Raw genomic sequence first — 23,478 nt, 5'->3', positions numbered from 1 at the left:
AAGAGATCTCCAGACTACATGAACTAACAGTCTGAAAAAAGCACAAACCAAACTAATTCAGAAGAGTACTGTACTGAACAGACTAGCAAATGGTCATTAGAGCTGAAATGGAGCTTTACAGAGGGAAGGGAGACTGCCTCAAGTGTGAGCAATGATATGTAATAAGGCTAAGCCAGGAAAGGATGAAGGAAAATACAGAACTATTCCTATGAATATAAACCCAAGCTATGTCAGTGGGGGTCCTTCAAAAATGGCTGGGTTTAATATCACACATCAGATATCTAATGCACATTGAATACTCTCCTAAATTAAATCAATTCATTTCCCAGCATGATGCTTCCAACTTCTCAGTATTTTAATTTAAGACAGGAGACCTAACCACACCTTATGCTTGGGTTATTTATGAGAAGAAGGGATGTTCATGTGTTCCATTTTCCTAGTCCAAGACACAATAGAAATCTCTTCACTGAAATGTGTTCTAACATGTAAGGGGTGAAGATAAATGTATTTGAGTTCTCACAGTTTTTCCCAAATTATTACCCAGGCACTTGCTGAACACTGTGTAGTAGTAGTTGTACACTGCACAGAGGCTTCAAATATTTAGCCAAAGAAAAGTGCATAATCCAGCAGCTCAGGTACCAGCTGCAGCCAACCTACAGGTGCAATCTCAAAGAATTAATCATAACAAACACCTTGATTGTTTCATCACTATTTTTACAATGTTTCCCACATTACCATAATTCCAAAACAGACTATGGAAGTATGACGTGCTCAGGCTATGGATGGATCAAATTTAATGACACAAGATTCCTTGCCAGTCTTACATTACCTGCAATTTTTTGGTCACAAGACATGAGGTTTTTTCTGTAAATCTGGAAAAAAAAACAGGGGAAAGAAATTTCCCTGACAGTATGCCTAAAACCAGTTTCCAGTGGCAGCTGGCAAAGGGTATTTGGGCAGCCCAGTTTTGCCCCCAGCAGGCAGGTAGCTCTTTACACCTTACACTCACAGATGGCTGCTTCATACAACATTTCAAATTTAGGTTCTTCAGCCCAAATCTCAGTTTTTAATCAGAATTTCTAAACTACTCAGGCCTTAGCATAACCGCTGTCAGAAAGGGCGCAGGGTTTTTAGATACAGTGCTATGTGTAATTAATTTCAAAATTACTTCAGGTTAAACTGTATGTAATGAACTATGTAGTTTGTTTCTGTTGGCTAAAGAACTCCACAATGCTTTTTTAACCTTTCTTTTCCTATCATCATCTCTCTTCTGTCCTTGTTCCATTAACTGTTTTCACTGAATAACCCGTAGCTCTGCTTTAGTATTATTGTTTTCCTTATCTCCAATACCTAAGAACTCTAATCAGTGTAATCCAGTGTATGATAAAACAACATTGGATTTCTTTGAAAATCCTAAGGTAAAATGAGAAAGCTAAATACATCCTAAAACTGATTTAACTCATTCCCTTCCTTGGCAAAATCAGGATGGTACCTTCAGGATGAAAAGCGAGGGAGGTGAGCAGAGCAATGGTGAGCTGAGCACAGCAGGTCCCATCGGGTCTCAGCCTTTCAGTTCATGTATTTCATTATACCATGATGGGTTACAAGGTTCTTAATAATTGCTCTTCACAGAAACATTAAGACACACTTTGAGGAAGGAAAGGGTATTCCAGTACTTTTTTGTGAAAAGGGTACAAAGTTTCATGAAGAAATGCTGTGATCAAAAAAGCAGTCACTTCAAGGGAAGATCTTCTTTGACTAATATCTCATTATAAAACCCCAGATCAAATTGGTTCCCCATAACCTTGTTCCCAGAGGTTTTTGAAGCCATCGGGAGGTGTTTGCTTGTACTTGTCAGTGATGTTAAACTAATGGGGCTGTCCTTCTCGCTTCCCTCTCACAGGGAAAAATGCCAGACGTCCGAGGCCGCTGTAATTCCTTGAAAACTAAGGACTTTGATGTGGCTGCTGTAGCTCACCCTTCATCCCTCTCAAAAAAAAAAAAAAAATAAAAATAAAAAAAAAAACAAAATAAAAGAGAAAAAAAAATGAGACTGCAGCCTTAAAGGGGAAAGGGAAAATATGTTTCATGAGTTGACATGTCAACGACATTTGCACGGGGTGACACGGCGTCATTTCCCACACGCTTGGGGGCACCTGCGAGGGGCCAGCACAGGCTCTGCGACAGCCTCGGCCATTTGTGAGTGGTTGGTGCGGGACCGGGACTGCGGGCCCGCAGCCCCCACGGGCCACCGGCACCCCGCACCCCGGAGCTACCGCCGCTGTCCCCGAGCCGGTACCGGCCCTCAGGGGCCGCGCCGCCCGTGCCGCCATCTTCAACGGCGCCGCCGCCCTCACCCAGGTGAGACCCGGCGGGGACGGAGCGACCCCGATCCCCGACCCCGGCCCCGACCCCGGCCCCGACCCCGATCACCGTCCCGGTCGCAGCCCCGGCTCCGGCGAAGGGGCGAGGGAGCCGCGGCCGTGCCTTGGAGCTGCGCAGCCAAGGGGGAGCCGCAGGTGTCGCGGTCTTGTGTCAAAGCGTTTTGCGGTCCAGTTTTTATAAAGCGAAAGGCTCGGGTTTGAGTTATTTTTCCCCTTAATTCTGGGCGATGTGCATAAAAGCTTCGCCCGCTGGAGCGCCAGTAGGCTTGCAATAGCTTATTAATGGTCTTTCTGCTCATTTATTATGGTAACTTGTGTTTTGAGAAAATATATGGTGGTGTTACAAACTCAGCTTTAAATATTTAATATGTGGAATTCATTTGTCTGGGAGATACTAAAACCCTTCATCAGTGATGAACTGCTCTCCCTGGCATGTCCCAGGCACCATAAATCAGCTCTGGCTTTGGGCCCATGATGGTGAGTTATATGTATGAACAGGCTTGGGTCTAAGCCTGTGTGCCCTGCCAAAAATAGTGTATCCGTGTCATTTTTCAATGCAAATTACTAATATGTGCAAATTAGCTTTATTTTGCTTCGCAGATATGACTTTGGAATAAAAAAATCTCAAATAAACATTGCTTTGCCAGCACTGGGATATTGATCAGAATCTTGTATTCTTATACTTATGTAAATAGTGCCTTTTAAGATAAGGGACTAACCATGACTATGAAGGGTTTTAGGTCTGTGTCAGTCTGTCCATCCCTGTCTGTCCTGGATTTAGAGCAGTGCTTAGTACTAATTAGATTAAGAAAGCATGAAGGTCTGTTTGCATTTGCTTTTTGTGAAATACTCTTTTTGCTTGTCACTTTCAAAGGACCAATTGTTGGAGTCCGGGACTACATAAACACCAAATATTATTGAAATATACATGAGAATCTGTCACAGGATGGAGATATTTTTGCAGAGTCCTGAGTGGCTTGGGTGAATGGAAGGAATAAGGGGCCCTTTGGATACTGCTACTTTATTGTTGATGTAAGAAGCATGGTGAAACCAGTGATCAAAGCCACTGCAAAAACCAAGACATCACAAGGTAAATTCGGATAGGAATCTATTCAAAGATAAATACCTTTCATTGTTGCTTAACTTTATAAATTCTTAATTATTTGTCATTTACTGATATGTTAGGCCTGTGTTTCCAGTTGGACAGAGTACATGGTTCATGGTTCAGGGCACTAAAAAAATAATTTTGATCTCTGACTGAAAAATGAGAAAGCTACTAATCTGTGGCATTCTGCAAAGATGTCATAAAAGTCCTATTTATTTGATAACTATGCAAAAAATTGAGGACTTGTATTTCAAATTCCTGTTGATTTTTTTTTTTAATATTCTCTCTGCATTTTAAGTACTCTTGAATTTTAGACTTTCTGGAGGGACTGGGAAGAGGAAAGGTGAGAAGAGGAAAAATACCACAACTATAAATTTTCCAGATTGTTCTCTCCTTTAAGAATAGCTCACTATAATTAAAGACAATAATACTTGATGCATAATGGAAGCACTTTTTAACGTTACCTCAGTAATTGCGTGACAAATAAGTCATTCACTTAATGGTTTTAGTGGCCACCAACCTTACTAGCAAAGGTATTTTCTAGTCTTCATTTGTAGTAATGAAATTTGGTAAGTTGTAATTAAGCAATAGAGGAGCAAAGATGTATTGCAGTGTCACTTGCAGTATTTTTCCTGCCTGAATGAAAAACAAACTGACATTTCACTGATTTCACAGAGGTGTTTACAATGATCAGCTTTGTAGCTGAATGACTTGTCCAAACACAAATGCTTCTAAACTTTGGGTTTACAAGTTTACCTTCCACTGAAGTTAGGAAGAGTCACCTGGTTATGAATTTGATCAAAATACTAATTACAAGTTTTGATAGGCCTGTTACAAATCCTGTGGGTTTTAAATTTCATTTTCCTTATAATAAAAAAAAAAAATTAAACATTTCTGGCAACAGCATGGGATAAATTTGCAATATCTGATTGTTTTTCCATTTTTATTTTATTTACAGACAACTTTAAGATTTAATTGTTGCTGATTAAAATAAATGTGGATAAATAGCCATAGATTTCATCCTGCTTTCATAAATGAATTATTATTTGCTTTTTCAAATAGAATGCTGCCCTAATCCTTTAGATGGATTCATTCTTCATGAACTCATGCATATTGTCACTGAATTTCTAGTTCATTTGTAGCCATATATGTTTTCATAATTTTTTTTAGATTTGTTACTTTTTGGTTGTGAGAGCTGAACTGTTCATTATGAGAAGTTGTATTTATAATTACCTGGTCAGCATATTGTTTCTATTTATAAAAAACTGGTTGCAGTCTGGAATAATATCCAGTAGTTAAAAATAATTTAATTCTTAAGTTGTTTGTACCCAAACTGAACACAAGCAGAAGAAAGTATATCCAATAAAGTGAGGCAGTCTTGTGAAAGGATTCTTGTGTGAGTTGAGGAGCACTTCCAGTTCTCAGTGAAGGTGCTTCTTGTCTCTTGTGGCTGATTTCTCTCTGTCTTTGGAGTGACAACTTTGTTTTATGTCCAGGGTGTCTTCACTTTCTCTGGATGCCAGGTGAGCCCCCAGACACAGTGTGATCAAAGAGGGACGTCCAGTGTCAGTCCTATTCCCTTTCCACTGTTCCAATCCTGTAACTGCAGACATCTCTTAATTCACAGTGACTTGAGCAGCCCTCAGATAACTGAAGTGCTTGGTTTGAGTCTTACAGTAATCACCCTCAAAGAAGAGTGCTGAATGTGAAAGAAGATAACTTGTCTCAGAAGTCTCAGCCAAATACCTCTAGATGGAGAGATTTCTGTTGCAGCTGTTCCATGTTTCTACTTTTCTATATTGAGTGTTAAGCTCCTCTTAAATGGATTCTTATGTTTTCCAGTGGGCATTTGAGAACAAAGAACAATAAAAAAATATGTGCCAAAGATGATTTTTAAGCATTTTTAAAGAATGAGAAGATCTTCATTGATAAAAAATAAGGATTGACATAAAATTACTTGTTCTACTTGGAATATAAGAAAAGGCAGCCCTGAGTATTTGATGCACAAAGAGAATGTTTTCCAAGACAGTGTCAGTGTCAATATTAATATTGTTTTGGTGCTAATTCTTTTGCAGTAGCACTCTGATGCAGTTGATACACATATCCACTCAGAAAAGTACTTTATAATAGTGTTCACATATTTTAAAATATGGCTGAAGTGTCATTATAGGATTTTTTTCATGTCAAATCCTACATAAAGTTGTTTGCTTGTTTTTCAGCATAGCTTGCAAGTGTCTTTACTGACTGAGAACTAAATTATTTTCTGCCTATGAAAGTTGGAAAAATGTTCAGAAACCACTATCAGGTAAAACAGAAATCATTCTAATTTTTACCCATTTTCATCTCATCTCTGTGAGAGCTCAATTAAAATAGCCTATCCTGAGATGCAAAAAGTCCAGCTACAGGAGTGTTTTGGAGTGTTTCATAATTCAGTATTTTTGTAGAAGTGTTATGAAGAAGTGGGTACCTGCTGATGCTATCAGGTCTAGAATGTGCACAACGTGAGTTTGCCAGGGTCTTTTGTTCTTTACCCTTGTGGGCCAGGGAAGGCACATCTGCTTCCCTGTAGTCATGGAAGGAGTCCCAGCTCCTAAGGCATGGTCAGAAAAGGGGGTTGGTTTATGCCCTTGGTCCAGCACAAGCATGTGACAACAGCAGTCACATTGTTAGAAGCTTCATTATCCCTTTTACTTCTTCCTGGCCTCTCTTTCCACCACACTTTGCCTTCCCTTTCTCTGCACCAATCCCATCCCAAAAGAACAGCCCACCCCAACTACATTTTCCCCACTGGTCCCAAATATTTTACTTCTGCACCCAAAATTGATATTTCTGATTGCTGTTCTGTAGGCTGTTTCAGCTTTCCATGGAATTTCTGATGTCTAGCTGCCACTGACTTTGCAGGATTGTGCTCCCAGAGATGCCCCATACTCCCCTGCAGTTGATTGTGGAGTTTGTAGTTTCTTGCCTAACTTCACTGAGGCCCCTCATGAGGCCTAACAATCTTCCACAGCACCAAGTAACTTTTCTCAGCAAAAGTAGCATCACTGTTTGTTTGACATTTTCTCATGTCGAACAAACAGTGTCTGGTATTTTTCCATGTCCTGTTCAGTTTAACCTCAAATCAGGGCCAATTCAAGGGCTGTGCTATTAACAAAATGTATTTGTAAAGATGGAAGAAAAAGCCACTTGTTTAAGATTTGCTGCAAGCACATACAGCTTAGCAGTTAAAAATCTTTCTTAACTTTTTGAGAACTTGATCCTGTAGTCCTTAAATGAATCGGGTAACTTGAAAATTGATAGTATATCATATTAAAAATCCATCCATTGTAAGTTTAAAAAATATTTTGGGCAGAGTTTATGGAATGCCATTTTGAATTTCCTTAGAATTTACTAAGTCCAGTCACTGGATCAGCCATGTGGCTGGAGCTGCCAGGTGTGTGTGGGCAGAGGAAAATACCTAATTCATATACAGTGCAGAGTTGATGTTCTCTGAAAAACTAATCTGAGGAGCATTTCTTTTGCTTGCCCCTCTTGCTCATTCTGACTTACAGGCAATTGCTTGGGCAGCTGAGCATAAAGAGAATTGGGGAGTGCAGGCAACTAGAAATGAGAAGGGAATGGCAGAGTTGTAATGATTTATTAGGTCAACCATGCTGCTGAAAAATGCTTAGCAAACTGTAGGCTCAGTGCATCAGATGTCACAAAAAATGTGACATCAAATGGCAAAAATCTAGAAGTGAATAATTCCCAAAGCAGAGGTGATAAAGCCAACCTCCCTAAGAGCCTGTGTTGGGATTCCTTGAGGTCCACTAGGCACATGCTGTGTGTCAGGAGTTTTCACCTGACAGGGACATCCATAATAATCTTTTTCCAGTAGTAATTCTCTGTTCCCTCATGAAGGCTGTAGCCCTTTTCATGGTGATACTGCCTGGAACAGATCTACTCCCAGGCTGCTTAAGTTGGCCCAGAAAAGTTAGTAAGTTTTTTTGTTCAAATCGGGTTGAAATTTGGTAACTTAGAAAAGTTACTGCAAAATATGTAGGCAGAGCCATTCACATATGTAGAGAGATGGTGTAAACTTCATTTCCTTTGGAAATCAGACAAAACATCCTATCTGCAACACCTTTTATTTTTTAGCAGCATGTTTTAAAACTCACTTCATTTGGTAAATTGTAGAAATAAATCTTATCCAAATATAAATTAGTCATCTCTTGCATGGTTTTTGAATATCTACAATAATTTTGCCTTTAAGAGAATGACATAATAGATAAAATAATTTTAAAATACTCCATGGTATTCCTTCAATTTTCTCTTCTAATCCTCTAGTAAAGCCAAATATTGACTACATGAATTGATATGTTATAGTAGTCTAGAAGCTGTTATTTATATTCTGCTGTCTGACTGATCAGTAGTACTGACTGTGGTAACAACATGATACAGAGGGATTCTTAGGTTCTCCTCTTGACCCTTGATAATTTAGTGCTGGCTGATGTATCCTCAAACCATTTTATCATAGGGGGGCCGGTTTGTTGAAATATTCAGTGCTCAAGGCAAGAACCCAGGAGCAAAATGGAAGATTTTTGGCAACCCATCAGCTATATCAAAAGTAAGTTTTTTAAGAAATCTATGAAACCTAGAGTATAAACCAGAAAAATGTGAATTAAGCTTAAAATTAGAAGGTAATGAGGGCTTTGACCTGACAGTGGTGTTGTCACTTGCAGTTCTATCATTTTGGCAGACTAAATGACTACTTAAATTACTTCTGTATGCCTGCTTGCAGACTGAGTTGGTCACAGTGTAATTTTACAGTTTAAATATTTAGAAAGTAATTTTGGCACTCTGGTAACTAGTGAATTGAGCTTTGCTCACTGAGTTGTGAATCCTGTTTGTCAGCAATATTTGTTCATAAAACACACAAGTAAAGGACATATTAGTGTGGATTATATTTTTGCCATCAAATGTGAGCCAGTCATACTTGCAGTGCCATCTGCATTTTCTGGTATGTTACTAGCATGGTTGGTTGACAGGAGGAGAGTTCTGTCAGGATGCTTATGTTTGTTGTTCCTTTCTGTAGGAATACGACAAAGAATTAAAAGGCTTTGTTTTTGTACTTGAAGGAAACAGTCTAATCAACAAAATGAAGCTACCAAGGGAAACCAAACAAACTTGTGAGTATCAAAGAACTCAATGTCTGTGATGCTGTTCTGATTATTACATCAATCTTATATTGAAATGCTAAACATTGTTCTCCCTTAGTTCAGACATGATTCAGCATGGAAAAGTTTTTTAACTTTTTAGCAGGTCAGTGACAAATAAGTAAAACTTACAGAAATGCCATATTAGAGTAAGTGCTGTAGGGAAGATCTAACATGTCCTGGTGCTGCCATGGTCACTTTGTACCTGATCCTGCTACAGACCAATGTCTGATAAATAACTCTGATTCCATTCAGCACTTAATAAAGTCAGTAATTGTACTGGCATTAATGAATGGAAACTAGGTTCTTGTCCCCTTTCTTATTTTACTTTTTAAAGAATTTTTAGTTTTGTATCAAATAAGCTCTAGCGGTACAAGAAATTTATACCCAAATTTCCTCTGTGTTCATGTAATCAGTGTTTAAGGGTACTGTGGAGTGTTTTCCCAGGATGTCTGTTGCACCACAATAATCCAGAGTCCAAGCAGTCTGCAATACAGACTTCTGCAGTACAGCAATCATCATATGCCTTAAACTCCCTGACAGAGTGCTGTACCTTGTAAGGCTTGTACGAGTGACTTGAGCTGGCTTAGAATTAACTGCTTGCTTTTGAAGAAAAATTGAGATGGTGATTTTAAACAAATGGTATGGGAATCTTTTAGTGTACTTCTAATGTAGGGTATACAGTAACACGTAGGTTTCTCCCAATAAACACCAAAAAAAAAAAATTCCTTGGGCTGGTGACTCTGTAAGGCCTTTAAGTTTAGTCTGATTTTCATGAAAGAAATTGGCTGTTATCTTCATTAAAATTACTATTGATGCAATGTATATTTTTGAGAAACCAAACTAATTTATTTTCAATGGTACAATAAACTAATATAGCAAACAGTAAACAATTAAAAGAAAAACAGTTGCTAACTGTTGCTAAATATTAAAATGAGGATTAAGAATTTATTGTGTGGGTAATCACTGCTAAAAATAGTTTGGTTTTAAATTTACTTTAGCTAATGCTGCAATATTGCAGTCAGGTTTCCATCTGTTTCCATTCTGTTTCCTTCTGTCTTGGTCTCTTCCTCTCTTGAGGTATATGCACCTCAAGTATTTCATTAATCAAGTATATGGTCTCCCAGTTGCACTGGAACTTTGTATACTCTTCCAAAATAAAAGCTACTATATATGCAAATCTAATTTGAAGTTTTAAGGTGTGATTTGGCCCTCAAAAGAAGAAAGTTCTAATGTGTCATTCTTTAGAGGAGGAGCCAGTGTTGCTGTTCAGGCTTGTGAAGTCAGTGAAAAGCAGCCTGTGTCATCCCTGATGGAATATCTGAGAAAACAACATATGGTTCAATTCAGACAGCTTTGTACTGTTTTCCCTTGATAGGAAGCTACCTGAATCTTTTTGTTTGCTCCCTCAGTCAAACTCCTTTGTTATTATTCTAAAAATCAGAAGCCTCCACTGAGAGGCATTGTCATGATCTGAATTGCATTCTTACCCAAGAGTTTTGTTGAAGTTGCTTAGCAAGGTGTAAATTGTCACCAACATGAGTGCAAGTTTAATGCCACTATAAGATAATCTTGAAGGACAGTATTGCTTCATTTTAAAATTCTCATGGGATATTTATTGTCTTCATGCTCTTGGAGCACAAAAATTGTAAGCTAAAAGAAAAAGGTTCCTTTTGCTTTCATGAGATTTCCATCAAAGCCACAGATGGACTTTTAAAACAGTACCTTTATTGCAGTTTGAATTGGATTTCTTCAGGTTTTTCTCGTGTTCATATGTTGTGTGAACCTTGGGAAATAGTGTTGTAGGAGCATAGCATATGGTACAAAATGGAAATGCTGGATGGTGAAATGTGCATCTGCATGCACACAGCTTTTTTTTTTTCCTGTTTCTAGTGGGACTGGTGCAGCAATATCTGACACTTCAGATTTTTGTGCCATTGGGAAAAGACTTCGCCACTGAGTTACTGTAAGATGCGTAAAATTTCTTTGAATACTTAAAGTGAATTCTTGATAGAGGTCATTAATTGTGGTGGCATATTTTGCATTAAAGCATGGTGACTTGTCAAGTCAATAAAAAGTAATTAAGCTAATGAGATCATTATTTCTTAAATGTTTTAAATACTGACATTCCTTTGAAGACAGAACAAACTCCAAAAAATGCTGAATGAAGATGATGAAAAATCCAAAGAAATGGAGCACAAATTTGTCAAACATATGAAAATACTGGGGCATGAGGACTGCTTGAAAATTCATGAGATTTATTCATTAGTCATAAGAGAGGGCCCTTTGGTCCAGGGCAAAAAGAAATGAATATTCTAATAACTGGAGGATAAAAACACAACCAAACAAATGCTAAAAAGCTAGAAAAACAAATGGAGTACTTGATTGGTATAATTTGTTCCACACTGTGAAGAAAGAGAGATACAGCAGAAACAGACATTTTATTAGTTAGGTGTGAAATGATTTAATAGAGTTTTAAACTTGGGCAGTTGTCAGGCTTTGGACAACATTTCTCCCTTAGTGACACCATCTGTTTATACTATATATAAACAGCACAACTCACTCAGCTTTGTAGCCCATAGAATATCTGAGATTGGACTAAGAAAAGAAATATTAGGCCATTAGAAGCCCTGCAAGCAAAGATGGGTTGAATGATATCAATTAAATTAGCAATTAAATCATGTAAAGTGAAAGAAGGATTTTATTTTTGTTTGACTTTCTGTAAGTTTGCATTTAAAGGGAAAAACAAACAGGATATGTCATGCAACAGAGGCCAAACTCCAAGTACCAACTCAAAACCAAGATTTGTTTCTCATGTTCATTCTGCAGGCAGGGGCAGAGATTTAATGACAGGTGCAGGAATTCAGATTTTTTGTAGCGTCATCTTCAGTTTGATTCTTTTGGGTATTTGATACCTTCTTAACAGGAACCTCTTTTCTACTTCTACTAATTTCATTTTTCTCATTACTTGCTTTTCTTGATAAAAATATTTTCTATCACCTCTCCCACCTGTATTTACCTTTTCAGCTTATATTTAGACTTCACATTTTTTAAATATTTTCTTTCTACTTCCTGTTCCCATCTTTACTGTGTCCCTCTTATAAAAGCAAATATATGTTCCTATTATATTCTTAGGTACTTTTATAGGTTTAAATACATGTATATTGTATTTTCTATATATATATTTTATGTAACATATACTATATTGCTATATAATGCATATAATATAAACCATATTAACTGTATTTTCTCTGGAGCTCCAGTTACTTTGAATGAAGGTGTTTATGTCTTAAAAGTACAATATCAGTTGTTCCCCACTGAGTCCAGCTGTATTAAAAAGTTAATAAAAGTTCTTTAAAAATAGTTTTAATACTGAGTTTTGTATTTGAAATCAACTATAACTTACTTGTACCCATAAAGTCCTTCAATACTTGCAGAACAGACAATGCATTATTTTACCCTAGCAGACTTAAGATAATCCAGTAAATAATAAATACAAGTCCTTCTTGCCATGTGACTGCTGTTCAGTTCCCTTCTTTCCAGATGTTCTGAAAGAAATCTCTTGCTTGTTTGCAGACAGAGTGTTGATGGTGTTGTTGCTTTCTGAAGTTTAATGTTCAAAGGTGGTTTCTTACACAACCTGCCTACTTAGTGCTGAGTCTTTGAGCAGCTTCAAGTGAAAATTGATAGCATGCCAAGCTATGAAATTTACTTTATGTAAAAATCACTGACAAGTTTTGTAATAGCTGGGCATGAAGCTTTATGTTGCATTTCTTGCTCTCCCATTCTGCAGAGAGATGGAAATAGGAATTTAGTTTGAGTCTCATCTTCTTTTGCATTCTGTTCAGTGATTGATTTGGTCAGCAAACAAGAATTTCTTCAAGACCATCCATCACTGCTGGCATCAGCAGAGCTAAACTTTCTAACTTGCTGCTGTCAACCAGTCATTCGAGATTCCTGCCATAAATACTGAAATGTACAAACCATATATTAGCTGGTTTATCTTTTCTTCAGAAGAAATCTTAATAGAATTTTAGATACTTTTTAATGTGGCATGATTAGATGAATAGCACCACATTAACAGTCAATGTATTGATCTGTGTAGAAATGTGTAAAATAGATTGTGGATGAAAAATTTGATGAAGCATAATAAAATCACAACTAAGGTAGAGAGCATGTAATTTATGCAGCTTCTTTGGAGCAAATAATAGCAAAGCTATTAGTAATGCTGAACATAGCTGTCTGCTGCAAATGCAGTAGCCAGTTGTTAAATCTTCAGTGTTATGGATTTTGCTACTTTTCTGAAAAAGCAAAGGTAACTCGATGTTTGAAAAGATATTTGCATGTAAAAGAAAACAGCATCTGGCTTGCGTTGTCATTTTTGCTTTAATTCCCAATACATGGACATGTGGGTGTTAGTACTTCTGCTTGGCATTTTGACAAGCACTCAAACATTTATTCTTAAAGAACTGTAATGCCAGTCATGGTCACACTTTGTTTCTGATATGGTTTTTCTCAGTGTTTGGTATCACATGAAATTAGCACATTTTGTAATGGAAAGTTTTAGAGCAAATGTTTAGAGCAGTTGATGTGAGGAAAAAGATTTTGAAATTGTACCATGGCATCCAAAAAAAAAATAGAAGGAAACAAAAAGAAAACAAAAAGAGCAGACTGGTCGACTCTAAGAACAAGGATGAGGTGCTCAATACCTGGTTATATACTGAAACATTTTGTGGTCTTGTATGACTCCCTGTGTATTGTTCAATCTTTTTTTCCCAGTTTAGGCATGGTTCTTACTCATCCATTGCTGCAGCTCTGAAGTCACACTGTCTCTCTCACTCATGCCCAATTCCTGCTGCTTCAAACTTGTTTAAATCTTAGCATGGCAAACAGCCGTAAATCACATGTGGCACTGGGGAGGTCTGAGTTCTGTTAAGGCAAAACAGAAAAAAATTTTTCTGCCATGAAAAGCTGCAGAGCAAACATGCCCATTGTCAGTGAGAGCTGCAGCTGCCCCCAAGCGCAGACGTGGTGCTCAGTATTAATGTGCTGTGGGGCTCTGCTGTGCTGCCCCTTCCTGGAATCACTCAGTACCTCATGGACCATCTTTCCAGCCAGAATGTGCTGAGGATTTACATGATTGCTCATTCACTCTAATAGTACCTATGTCTCCTAATTTCCTAATTCTTCCTGGTGTTCCAACCTCAGCCTTTCAACCTTTGCTCAGCTGGCAAAGCACTTATCAACAGGTTGGCTCAGTTACTATCCCACTGTTCATAGTCAAATTAGCTTTGCTTGCCACTAGCCTTAGCCAACTCCAGAAGGCATAAGTTCTTGTTATATTCTGAATTAATGCAAACTCTGTGAGTTTCAAACTCTGGAACATACCTGATAAGTTTTCTGTTGAAGCTAGTTATGTATGAAGGAATCTGTAGGGAAAAAGGAGTTTAAAATCTCTTCATTCCTGAAGTAGTTGTGCTTGCTGATAAGAAATATTATTGCAAGGCCTGTGAACAGTACAGTGAAATATATATTTTGGTACCGTATTTCCTGTTTTCAAACATTTGTTTCTATAAATATAAGCTTATTACTTTGAGATTTTTAATAACCACAACATAATAGGTTTTTCAAGTATAGCTAATTTATTCATAGATACCATAACAGTTTGAATTTATGTGAATTAGATGCTATCATAATCAGTCATCATTTTAGCTATGCTGACAGAAATATCATAAATTATTCATGTTAACCTAAACACCCAGCATGTTTTCAGATTCAGAACAATATGAATCTTGGTTAGTCTTGTAAAGCTTAGACCAATCTCTTAAAATTCAAAGCAGGACATAGGTGCTAATTCTATCATGTACATCTGAAATTATTGGAAGATTTTAGAAAGAGAATGAAAGTAAACTTTATTGAATAGATTTAGCTGAGAGATTATTTGAAATTCTGGTATTTAGTAGCATGAGACATGTTCCTTGATTATTTTGTGAAGCAAGAGTGAAATACAGAAATATTCTTAGAAGTATTAGGGTATGTTGAATTTCATAATTTACAAAGGAGATTTTAACTCATATATTTGAAAGTTTAAAAATTTTAATAACTCTCCCAGTCATCACATCTTCTAGAACTTTAGATGGAGGCACTAATAAGTACTAAAGTATTAATTATTTTGGTTGGGAGAGGTCAGGATTCACCATTTCTTCATAACTGCTCATATTTTGAAATATTTTCATTTTAACAACCAGATTTGATGATTCATGTTTTGTGCCTGCCACTTGTGGTACTCCTTCTTTATGGATACTGGTTAAGGGCACTTTGTGGGTTTTTTTTCTTAATGCTCTCCAGAAAAGAACACTATCAACAGGAAATTCTAGTATACAGTACAACTTGTTCTCTAGTCTGGGTGACATATCAGTCTTCCAGATCTCTTACTTTGTAGAGATTTGATTCTTTTCAATGTAACTACTTCTGTTTTTATGGGGAAAGGATACATTGTTCTGGATTGCAGATCAGGCAGGCACTTCAGTAATGTGGTATCTCCTATAAGACCAATTTACAAGTAGCATATAAAATAAAATGTATGTAAAGTACAGGGTGCCTCTGAATAAGGAAATTTGAGAATCTGAAAGCATGGCAAATCAGCTGACAATTGGTATATTACTTTGTTTTTTGTCTTTAAAATGGAGGTGGTGATGATGATAATGATGTAACCTGTAATGTTTAGGAAGCACATGCATTTATGGAGAAAATGGCACTACAGTTGTTAAGGACTAATGTACTAATAGTGAAGCATTAGCAGAGAATTCTCTCTGGATTTTGACCAGGATACAAAGAGATTTCTGTTAGTATTAAATTGCATGGGAGCTTAGCAACATCGATGAAATACCTGCTTTTATGTTTGGTAAACTTCCAGGTTACATCATTTATAAAGAGAAAACCACTTTCATTTGACGACCAAGTGATCCTGACAAATGAAGCATCCCTTCAATAGTTCAGTATTGTTTTTTCCTAAGTTCATTTTTAGCCTTGAATTGAACATTAACAAATGGTTATAAATTATTATCCATTTATCCATAGAGAAGCAAAGTGAATAGGCAATCTGAGCAGATGAGTCTGTCTGTGCTCTTGGGCAGTTGCTGCCATTCACTTGCAATCTCACTATAGTTACCATTGTGAGCAAAATAGTCAATCAAATTTGAAGATGTAAAATAAAATTGAAAATTGAATTGGAAGGTAATTTTACTTTCAAATGGCTTGCAAATGTAGATGTTAAGTGTGAAATGAATGCAGTTAATGACCATAGCTGGAAGAGTTATGCACCTGCTGATCACAGGAATATTATTATAAATGAGGTTGATTTTCTTGTTGACCACCTCATTTTTCTCAACATGGTCTCATTACTTTTCTATCACATCTGACCCTTAGATATAAATACTCAAGCACAGACATAATAAAAATACATTAACTCCCATATAGATTTTTAAAATTCATCTTTGAAAATCAAGATGTGTGCTGCAGATGCTTCTTGCGATTGTAGGTTTAAGATAAGTTCTACTCTTGGATAGCAGGAAAAAAAGTTGTGTGCCACCAAAATATTCTGGACTCATTTTGTAACTGAGAGATCTGATGTTCTAGCTCCCATTGTCTGAGTTATTTCAGAAAAGAGTTTCTCCAGACCCTTTCTTTATTTTTATTTTCCAATAAGCAGTGTAATTGAAAAGTATGAAAGTTACACTAACTCTTAATTATCTTCCTTCTCCTGGGAAATAAATTATTTTATACAATTTTAAGGCCATTTTCTTTTTTTTTTATTTACTTGTTAGAATGTTTCATCTACTTCTGCCTGTGAAATATAAGTGTTTTTATTATTTTAAATGTATTTACAAAAATAAATTACACTTCTTTAGGAGTGATTATATCTGAGCATCTCAGGTTTGCCCCTTCCTTATGGCACATCTGTTGTCATAAAAAGTCTTACTTTAGACTTATATGGCAGAGTCTGATATAAATGTATGTCTTTTGATCAAAACAAATGTGTTCAGTGTTACATTCTGGAATGTTACTGAGTTGTAAATTTACCAATGGCCCTTCTATAAGCAAGGTTCTTATTTTTTCTTCATGAGGGAGAGAGATAAACCTATTCATATAGGAAAAAAATAATAAAATTTAAACATATTGAACTGATAGTATAGAGTGAACTTAGGTTTATTGCCAGTTGTTTGGAAATATGAATGACTTAATTCTAGGCTCTATTGCTCTGTTACAGCCTCATTTAAAGCACCATTCTCTCTTTAGAATTATGCAGTTTGGGGTTCAGCAGGGATGGTATTTTTGTGTCTCAGTACTCAGGTTATTGCAGCTGCCTGGTTTCTCAGCACAATTGCTCAGTTCTAAATGCAACCAGGAAATCCAGGGAGCCTCAAGCAACCACTGCTCCACTGCTTTGGACTTCTTTGGTGCACTGAATTTTAGCACTTCTGGACACTCAAGATTTAGAGTGAAGAGTTTCTGGAAACTAGATTCATAGGTTTTTCACCAAAGGCTATATGGGAAGTAAAGTGATGGCTGGAATTATGCCTTAATCAAAGGATTAGCCATGTGGCCCATTTGTTGGTGATCTTCATCTTGCTTAAACTTCTTCAAAAGTAATATCAAGCCCAAGCACCAGCACTGTAAGACACTTGGAAGTGTTCTGATGAAATCACTTTTCAAGGACTTGATATAATTTGTCCATTCATAAAAATATGTGCAGCTGATTTTGGAATCTCTCATGTCAAACAATACCAACAGTGAGGATATAATAGTTTTTTCTTGGCACAGTAGTGGGATTTCTGCTTTTCAAGTGCATGTGATTTATAAAAGGAACTGGCAGTCTTTAAAAATGAAACAGATAATGAGTCTTCCACTTTGTTTTCATTTGCCCACCCATATTATGAGGATGAACAGATTAAAGGTCAGGTTATCTGCAAGGGAGAGGAAAGAATCAGCAAGTTCTGGAAAGCTGGTGATGGTCTTAATGACTATGGGGGAACAAGAAGGTGCTTATGTATTTTTATTGCCTGTACTTGATATTTACATACTTGCAGTATACTTTGTACTGTCCTTGCTTAAACTCTCAAATTGGCAAAAATAACTAAAGTATGTAATTTGTCACAGAGTAATGTCCTCCTAAGTTGACCAAAGGAAACCTATGAATGTTTTGTGGTGTTATTCTGCAAATTTAAAATTTTATTATTTAAGCTACGGGTAGTCCTTAGCTAATGAAAAAGTGTTTTCAGTAATAAATAAAATTTTAAAAAAATCTAAAAGACAGTCTTTACTGTTTTAAAGTAAAACCCAGCATTTCAATGATTATGAGTAATTACTTTTAGCAACACTAAGTACTGACAAAAAAGTTGTTTTTTATAAGTGTTTGTCGTCTCAGAGGGGCTGCTAATTACATAGAAATACCCATCTGTTAGAAATAGGCTTGTTCAAAATAATAGGTAAATTAATCATTGTTTCCCCATAGATTAAGCATATTCTCCCAGACTGCAGCCTTTAAAGTAATATCTGTGCTCTGGAGTGTTAAGGGAGGACTGCTGGGGACTGTCAGGGTTGTGCTGCTGCTGTGGTTTCACCCCAGGAAGCAGCTGAGCCACAGTGGCCCCTCTCTTTCCTGGGCAAGAGAATGCACAAGGGTAAAAGTGCAAAACCTTGTGCCCTGAGATAAAAACAGTTTAATGGGCGAGCAAAAGCTGCACATGGAACCAAAATCTAAACAAGGCATTAATTCCTTCCCATGGGCCTGCACATGTTCAGCCATCTCCAGGAGCTCAGGGCTTCATGCTGTGTAATGGCTGCATGGGAAAACAAGGTAGCTCTGAGCTTCCCCCATTCCTTCTCCTTCCCCACAGTTCTTTCTGCTGAGCATGGCTCTGTGTTGTCTGAAACATCCCCTGTCATCTCCTGTCCTGACTGTGTCCCCTCCCAGCTCCTCACACATCCCCAGCCTCGTGCCTGGTGAGATGAGGTGAGGAGCAGAAAAGGCTTTGGCTCTGTGTGAGCAGAGCCCAGCAGCAGTGAAAACATCCCTGAGTTACCAAAAACACATCCCTGAGTTACTAGCACTGCTTCCAGCACAAACCCGAAGCATAGAACTCTCCAAGATGCCCTCAAGAAATTTAACTGGGTCCCAGCCAAAAACAGTACAGCTGCTAACAAGACTTCAAGGAAACAGAACATAAAAATTACCCTCTTTATCAGTTTAAAGGAAATTTTTTTGTGTGTGTGTGTGACCATGGCTGTAGTCTGAATTTATTGGAAATGTTGAAATTCAGTGTCCTTGGTATCATTGTGAGATGACCTGAATAGTGAGCAATAAACTTCTGCATTATAATTCACCTTTGAAGATAAGTCCTTGTGAAGTAAAACAGATAGACAATATATTGTGTTTACCTTTAAGCTGAAAAAAATCTATATGCAGTGACAGAGGCATTTTTAGGAAAAGAAAGCAAATAATGTTTTTCTAGTTAGCAGGCCCCAAGATAAGACAAACTTAAGGGGCCAAATACTTGTGATTATTAAAGGCTACTGGGTTCTTAGTTCATACAAATTGAATTCTTTCATACTCTGAAGGGCTGTGGAAATCTAGCAAAGAGTGTAGACTGTTGAAATGAAATTAGCATGTAAAGTGATTTTATATATGCAGGGATATAGCCACAAAGTTTGAATTGGAGAAAGAACTCTCATTACTCATCTTGTAAAAGTATTTTTTAATTCCATATTTGTTGTCGCTGACATAAAGGTTTCTGCACATGAACAGGTTTTTTGTGATTTCCCAAAGATATTGGATTATTGAATTGACAAAGATCTGTTCCATTCTCTCCTGACTTTTCTTTTATAGGATAACTGATTTTGACAATATTAAAAGAAGATTGTATTTGTCAACGGTGCACAAGGAGTTGTCTGTAACCCCTCTGCATGCCAAAATTCCTCTGTTTATGATCAAACGCAAAATAGTAGGTACCTTGGGAATGTTACTTGGACTGAGGTTGAAAATCTGAAATATTTTGTGTATATTATGAACTTTTTGGAATTATTGCTTGTTTAGAACTCAGCTCCTACTGATTGAAGATAATTAAAGATACTTTTGTATGTCCACTTTACCAGATGGCATCAGAACCACTCCTTCTTATATTAGGAATTCATTCTCATTTTACAAAATTACTGCTGTTTTTTGATGTTTCCTCACCTCACCTGTTGATCCAAGCTCTGTAAAATTCTCTGTGCCCCTGATACTTGTTCATGATAGTGCTCCTGCTCGCGTGTCCCTTCTCCTGTAGTGACCTTTGGTGACATTCACTGGAGGTAGACTGCAGCTGATGGCTGCTTTCACATTGTTCAGGTTCTTCCAAATATAGAACAATCTCTGTGTCAAACTGATGAGAACAAAACAAAAACAACTTTCTTCTCCTCGTTCCCCTCTCCCAGCCACAACATATGGTTATAGCTGACAGGATACAAAGCCTGATGGTTACTGTGTGACCATGTAAGGATTGGAGCCTCAAATACTGCTTTAGAAAATAAACTTGATATGAGAATAGTTAGATTTCAAATATTTTAAAATTTATATTTTCAGAAAGAGAACTAGATAACAGTATACTAAACAGTTGTGAATTTAAGGCTAGACATGAGAGAGAATATTTTACAAAAAAACCTCTGAATTTATAACTTTTTTTGAGATAGGTTAAGTGAAAGCAGCTGTGGCAACTTAAAATTGAGAAGTTTTCTGCTTTGTGGGAATAAGTAGTTGGACTTTTTTTAATGAATATGTATCAGATCATACCCCTCAAGTTGCTGTTAATTCAAAATCCAATGAAATGAAATTATTTTTCTTCAGTGTAATTTCAGTTAGTTGGTGTCAGACTAGAACAGGTATTTCAGGATTAACGTGTGCATTAATGTACACCAAGTTAAATTCAAGCAGAAAATGAACTTCAGTTATGAATTTTAATTTAGATAATAAAGTATGAATCAGATATGTCTAGATGCTCTGATAATTTATAATGACAAAATATTTTAATAACCTTAATGCTTGACCAACCTTAAAGAGTAGATCTATATTCCTGAGTGTATCTGAATACATATCTGTCTCCCTTAAATGCTTCTCTGCCTTTTTATCATTGCTTTTGCTTAAAGGAGGGAGCATTCTGCTTTCAGTGATTAGATAGATCTTTTACATGGCTCTGATAGTTCACCTTACTGTATACACAAGCTGATTGTTATTATCAGCATGAGGGGTTGTGAATCAGGATATAAAATAAGTTGTTTGTTCCATCAGCAGAACAGAGTTTGCATTTTCACATGCTAGATTTCTGTATTGTATCCCTACAAATTATTCTGTTTCAACCTCATCACTAGAAGTATCAGTTATAATTAAATACTGAATTTTTCAGTGCATTGCTTGGTGTCTTCAAAACAAGTATTCCTTTCCTTCCAAAATTTCAGATTTAAGACCTGAACAGTAATGTATGCACCTAAATTTTTTCTCAAAAATATTTGCTATTTGTGGATTAGAAGCTAATATTTCTACCTTGACTTTATAAGGAAATTGGGCATGTACAATCATTCTGTTTTTACTTTTCTTTTCCCTTAAAATTTCAACCATTGATCAGCTGAATTTTACACATGAGTAATCATATAAAATGTTTTACAGTTCTGCAAATTAAATGAAAATTGCTGCATTTCTACTCAAGGCCATCTATTTGTATAGAAGGTGTGTTAGCCTCAGCTCATGGATTTTACTAAAGAGTTTGTTTCTCTTTTCTAGTGGTGCAATATGTGCATTGACTTGGTAACGTTTACCTATGAAATATTCAGAGGAGCTCTCTTCCAGTCCTTGGATGGAATTACTATTTCAGCCAACTGTAAGCTAAGAAAGGTCTTCACTTTAAAATTCAAGCCTCCAGTTACAGCTGAGGAAGATGGTGTGTTTTAATTACTGTCTAGTCTTAATCATAACTGTTCATGTTATAAAATCAAAAGTTTCTTATTCATCAGATTGGCAATTTGAAGGATTACATGATTTAATAAAAATTAAAGTGGTAGTGCAGCATATTAAGTCTGATAGTGTTGGACTTAGGGCAACTAATTAAATATGTGTGTACTCCTGTGTTTTAAACACTGAATTCCTTAGAAGTTTTTTATTGAAAAATATTCTGGGAAGATTTATCAAGTAGAGAGCTTGTTTTAATGAGGGTGTCTGATGCTGATAGAAATCTGATTTTTTGCTAGGAACAGAGTATCTGAGAGGAAAGAGAAGTACTGAAAATAGCAACATTTGCTGTTTGCTTTCTTAATTTTGGATGTTAGCAGCTGATGAAAGATTTCTTTCTGAAATAATGCAGACAAAATTGTAACAAAACATTATATGAAACAGAGCTATGCAACTATAATAAACCCCTCAGATCATGTCCAGTTACCCTAATGTGGCCTTGTTTATTGGGAAAGTAATCTTGATGGTGAACTGAAAAATAACGGGGTTTTTTGGACCCAATATTGGTCAAGTTTACCAGTCTCCAGACTCACATCATAATCCTGAATCATCATTTTCCAAGGAGAGAACTTCATTCCTCACTGGTATTTGCAGTAACACAGGAGAAATTTCAAAAGCACAGCTGGCACTTTCTTATTTTAAAGGCACCCCTAGGAATAACTCAGCTTCTATTTTATTCAAATTTTCATTTTTCATCTTTAAGGAACATACCTGAAAAACATTTCTGGTTTCAGAAGGAGGGGTAGTTAACAGAATTATAAGTGTAGCAAAATGTATTTTCCATTTGGAAACACTCAACCAATAGGAGAGAGTAGGCAAACGTTGTGATTACTCCTCTGATTTTTTGTTGGTAAGATTGGAAAAAATATTAATTAAAAATGTCTACAGAGAGAATATGGTAAATTCTCAGCAGGAAACTGCAGTTCAAGCTCTCACTAGCATTCATTTAATTTAATTCCATTGGTGCATTGTTTTTTCCCTTCCACTCTAAACAGTTTCTGAAATGTGCTTAAATATTCTAAATGAGTTCCAAAATTCTAAAATGCAGCTAACATAATGAGTCAACAGCTTTAATAAACTGTAAGCATACTAAAATATTACACTTTTAATTACTTAATTATCAATTCTATGATTATTACACAGCTGGTGGGCATTAGTACTTTCTGTATGCTTTTGAATTTCCTTATCTAGGCAAGAATATAGAAATATAAATAGAATATAGAATATAGAATATAGGAATAGAATCAGAATCGTGGAATTGTTTAGTTTGGAAAAGACTTTTAAGGTCTTTTGTGTCCAACTGTTAAGCCAGCAGTGCCAAGGCCACCACTAAGCCATATCCCTGAGATCCCCACCTACATGGCTTTTAAATACCACCAGGAATGGTGACTCCACCACCCAGGGCAGTCTGTTCCAGGGCTTGACAACCCTTTGATGAAGAAAGAGTTCCTATTATCCAATATAAACATCCTCTGGCACAACTTGGGGCTCTTACTCTCATGTTGCTGCTTGTTGCCTGGGAGAAGACACCAACACCTACCTCTGTGCAAGGTCTCCCTTCAGCCTCCTTTTCTCCAGGCTGAACAACCCCTGTTCCCTCAGCAAGTTCTCTAGACTCATCTTAAATTTTCATTACAGCTGAAGGTTTGGCTGAATTTAAATGATTCTATACTTCATACCAAATTAAAGAAAAACAATAGTAATTTTTTTTATTATGAATTTTCATATAACAATTACTTTTTAATAAAGCTTTTT

The 23,478-nt window shown here is 36.6% G+C and overlaps 1 protein-coding gene across 1 annotated transcript in view; it reads left to right on the top strand.

The window, feature by feature from the left end:
• The first annotated feature begins 3,427 nt into the window (after window positions 1-3,427).
• The window catches only part of CFAP20DC (CFAP20 domain containing), a 64,717-nt gene continuing 44,666 nt past the window's right edge, over window positions 3,428-23,478 (top strand). Inside the window, exons 1-7 of the mRNA XM_058813087.1 lie at window positions 3,428-3,474; window positions 5,709-5,794; window positions 8,006-8,095; window positions 8,564-8,657; window positions 10,578-10,650; window positions 19,573-19,687; window positions 21,499-21,655. Coding sequence (XP_058669070.1) covers window positions 5,759-5,794; window positions 8,006-8,095; window positions 8,564-8,657; window positions 10,578-10,650; window positions 19,573-19,687; window positions 21,499-21,655 — 565 coding nt within the window. The 5' untranslated portion in view covers window positions 3,428-3,474; window positions 5,709-5,758. The remainder of the gene's footprint in view (window positions 3,475-5,708; window positions 5,795-8,005; window positions 8,096-8,563; window positions 8,658-10,577; window positions 10,651-19,572; window positions 19,688-21,498; window positions 21,656-23,478) is intronic.

The sequence above is a fragment of the Ammospiza caudacuta genome, chromosome 12, assembly GCF_027887145.1.
Source record: "Ammospiza caudacuta isolate bAmmCau1 chromosome 12, bAmmCau1.pri, whole genome shotgun sequence".
Lineage (NCBI taxonomy): Eukaryota > Metazoa > Chordata > Aves > Passeriformes > Passerellidae > Ammospiza > Ammospiza caudacuta.
Note: the sequence above shows the minus strand (reverse complement) of the source record. Positions and strands in the feature narration are given on the sequence as shown.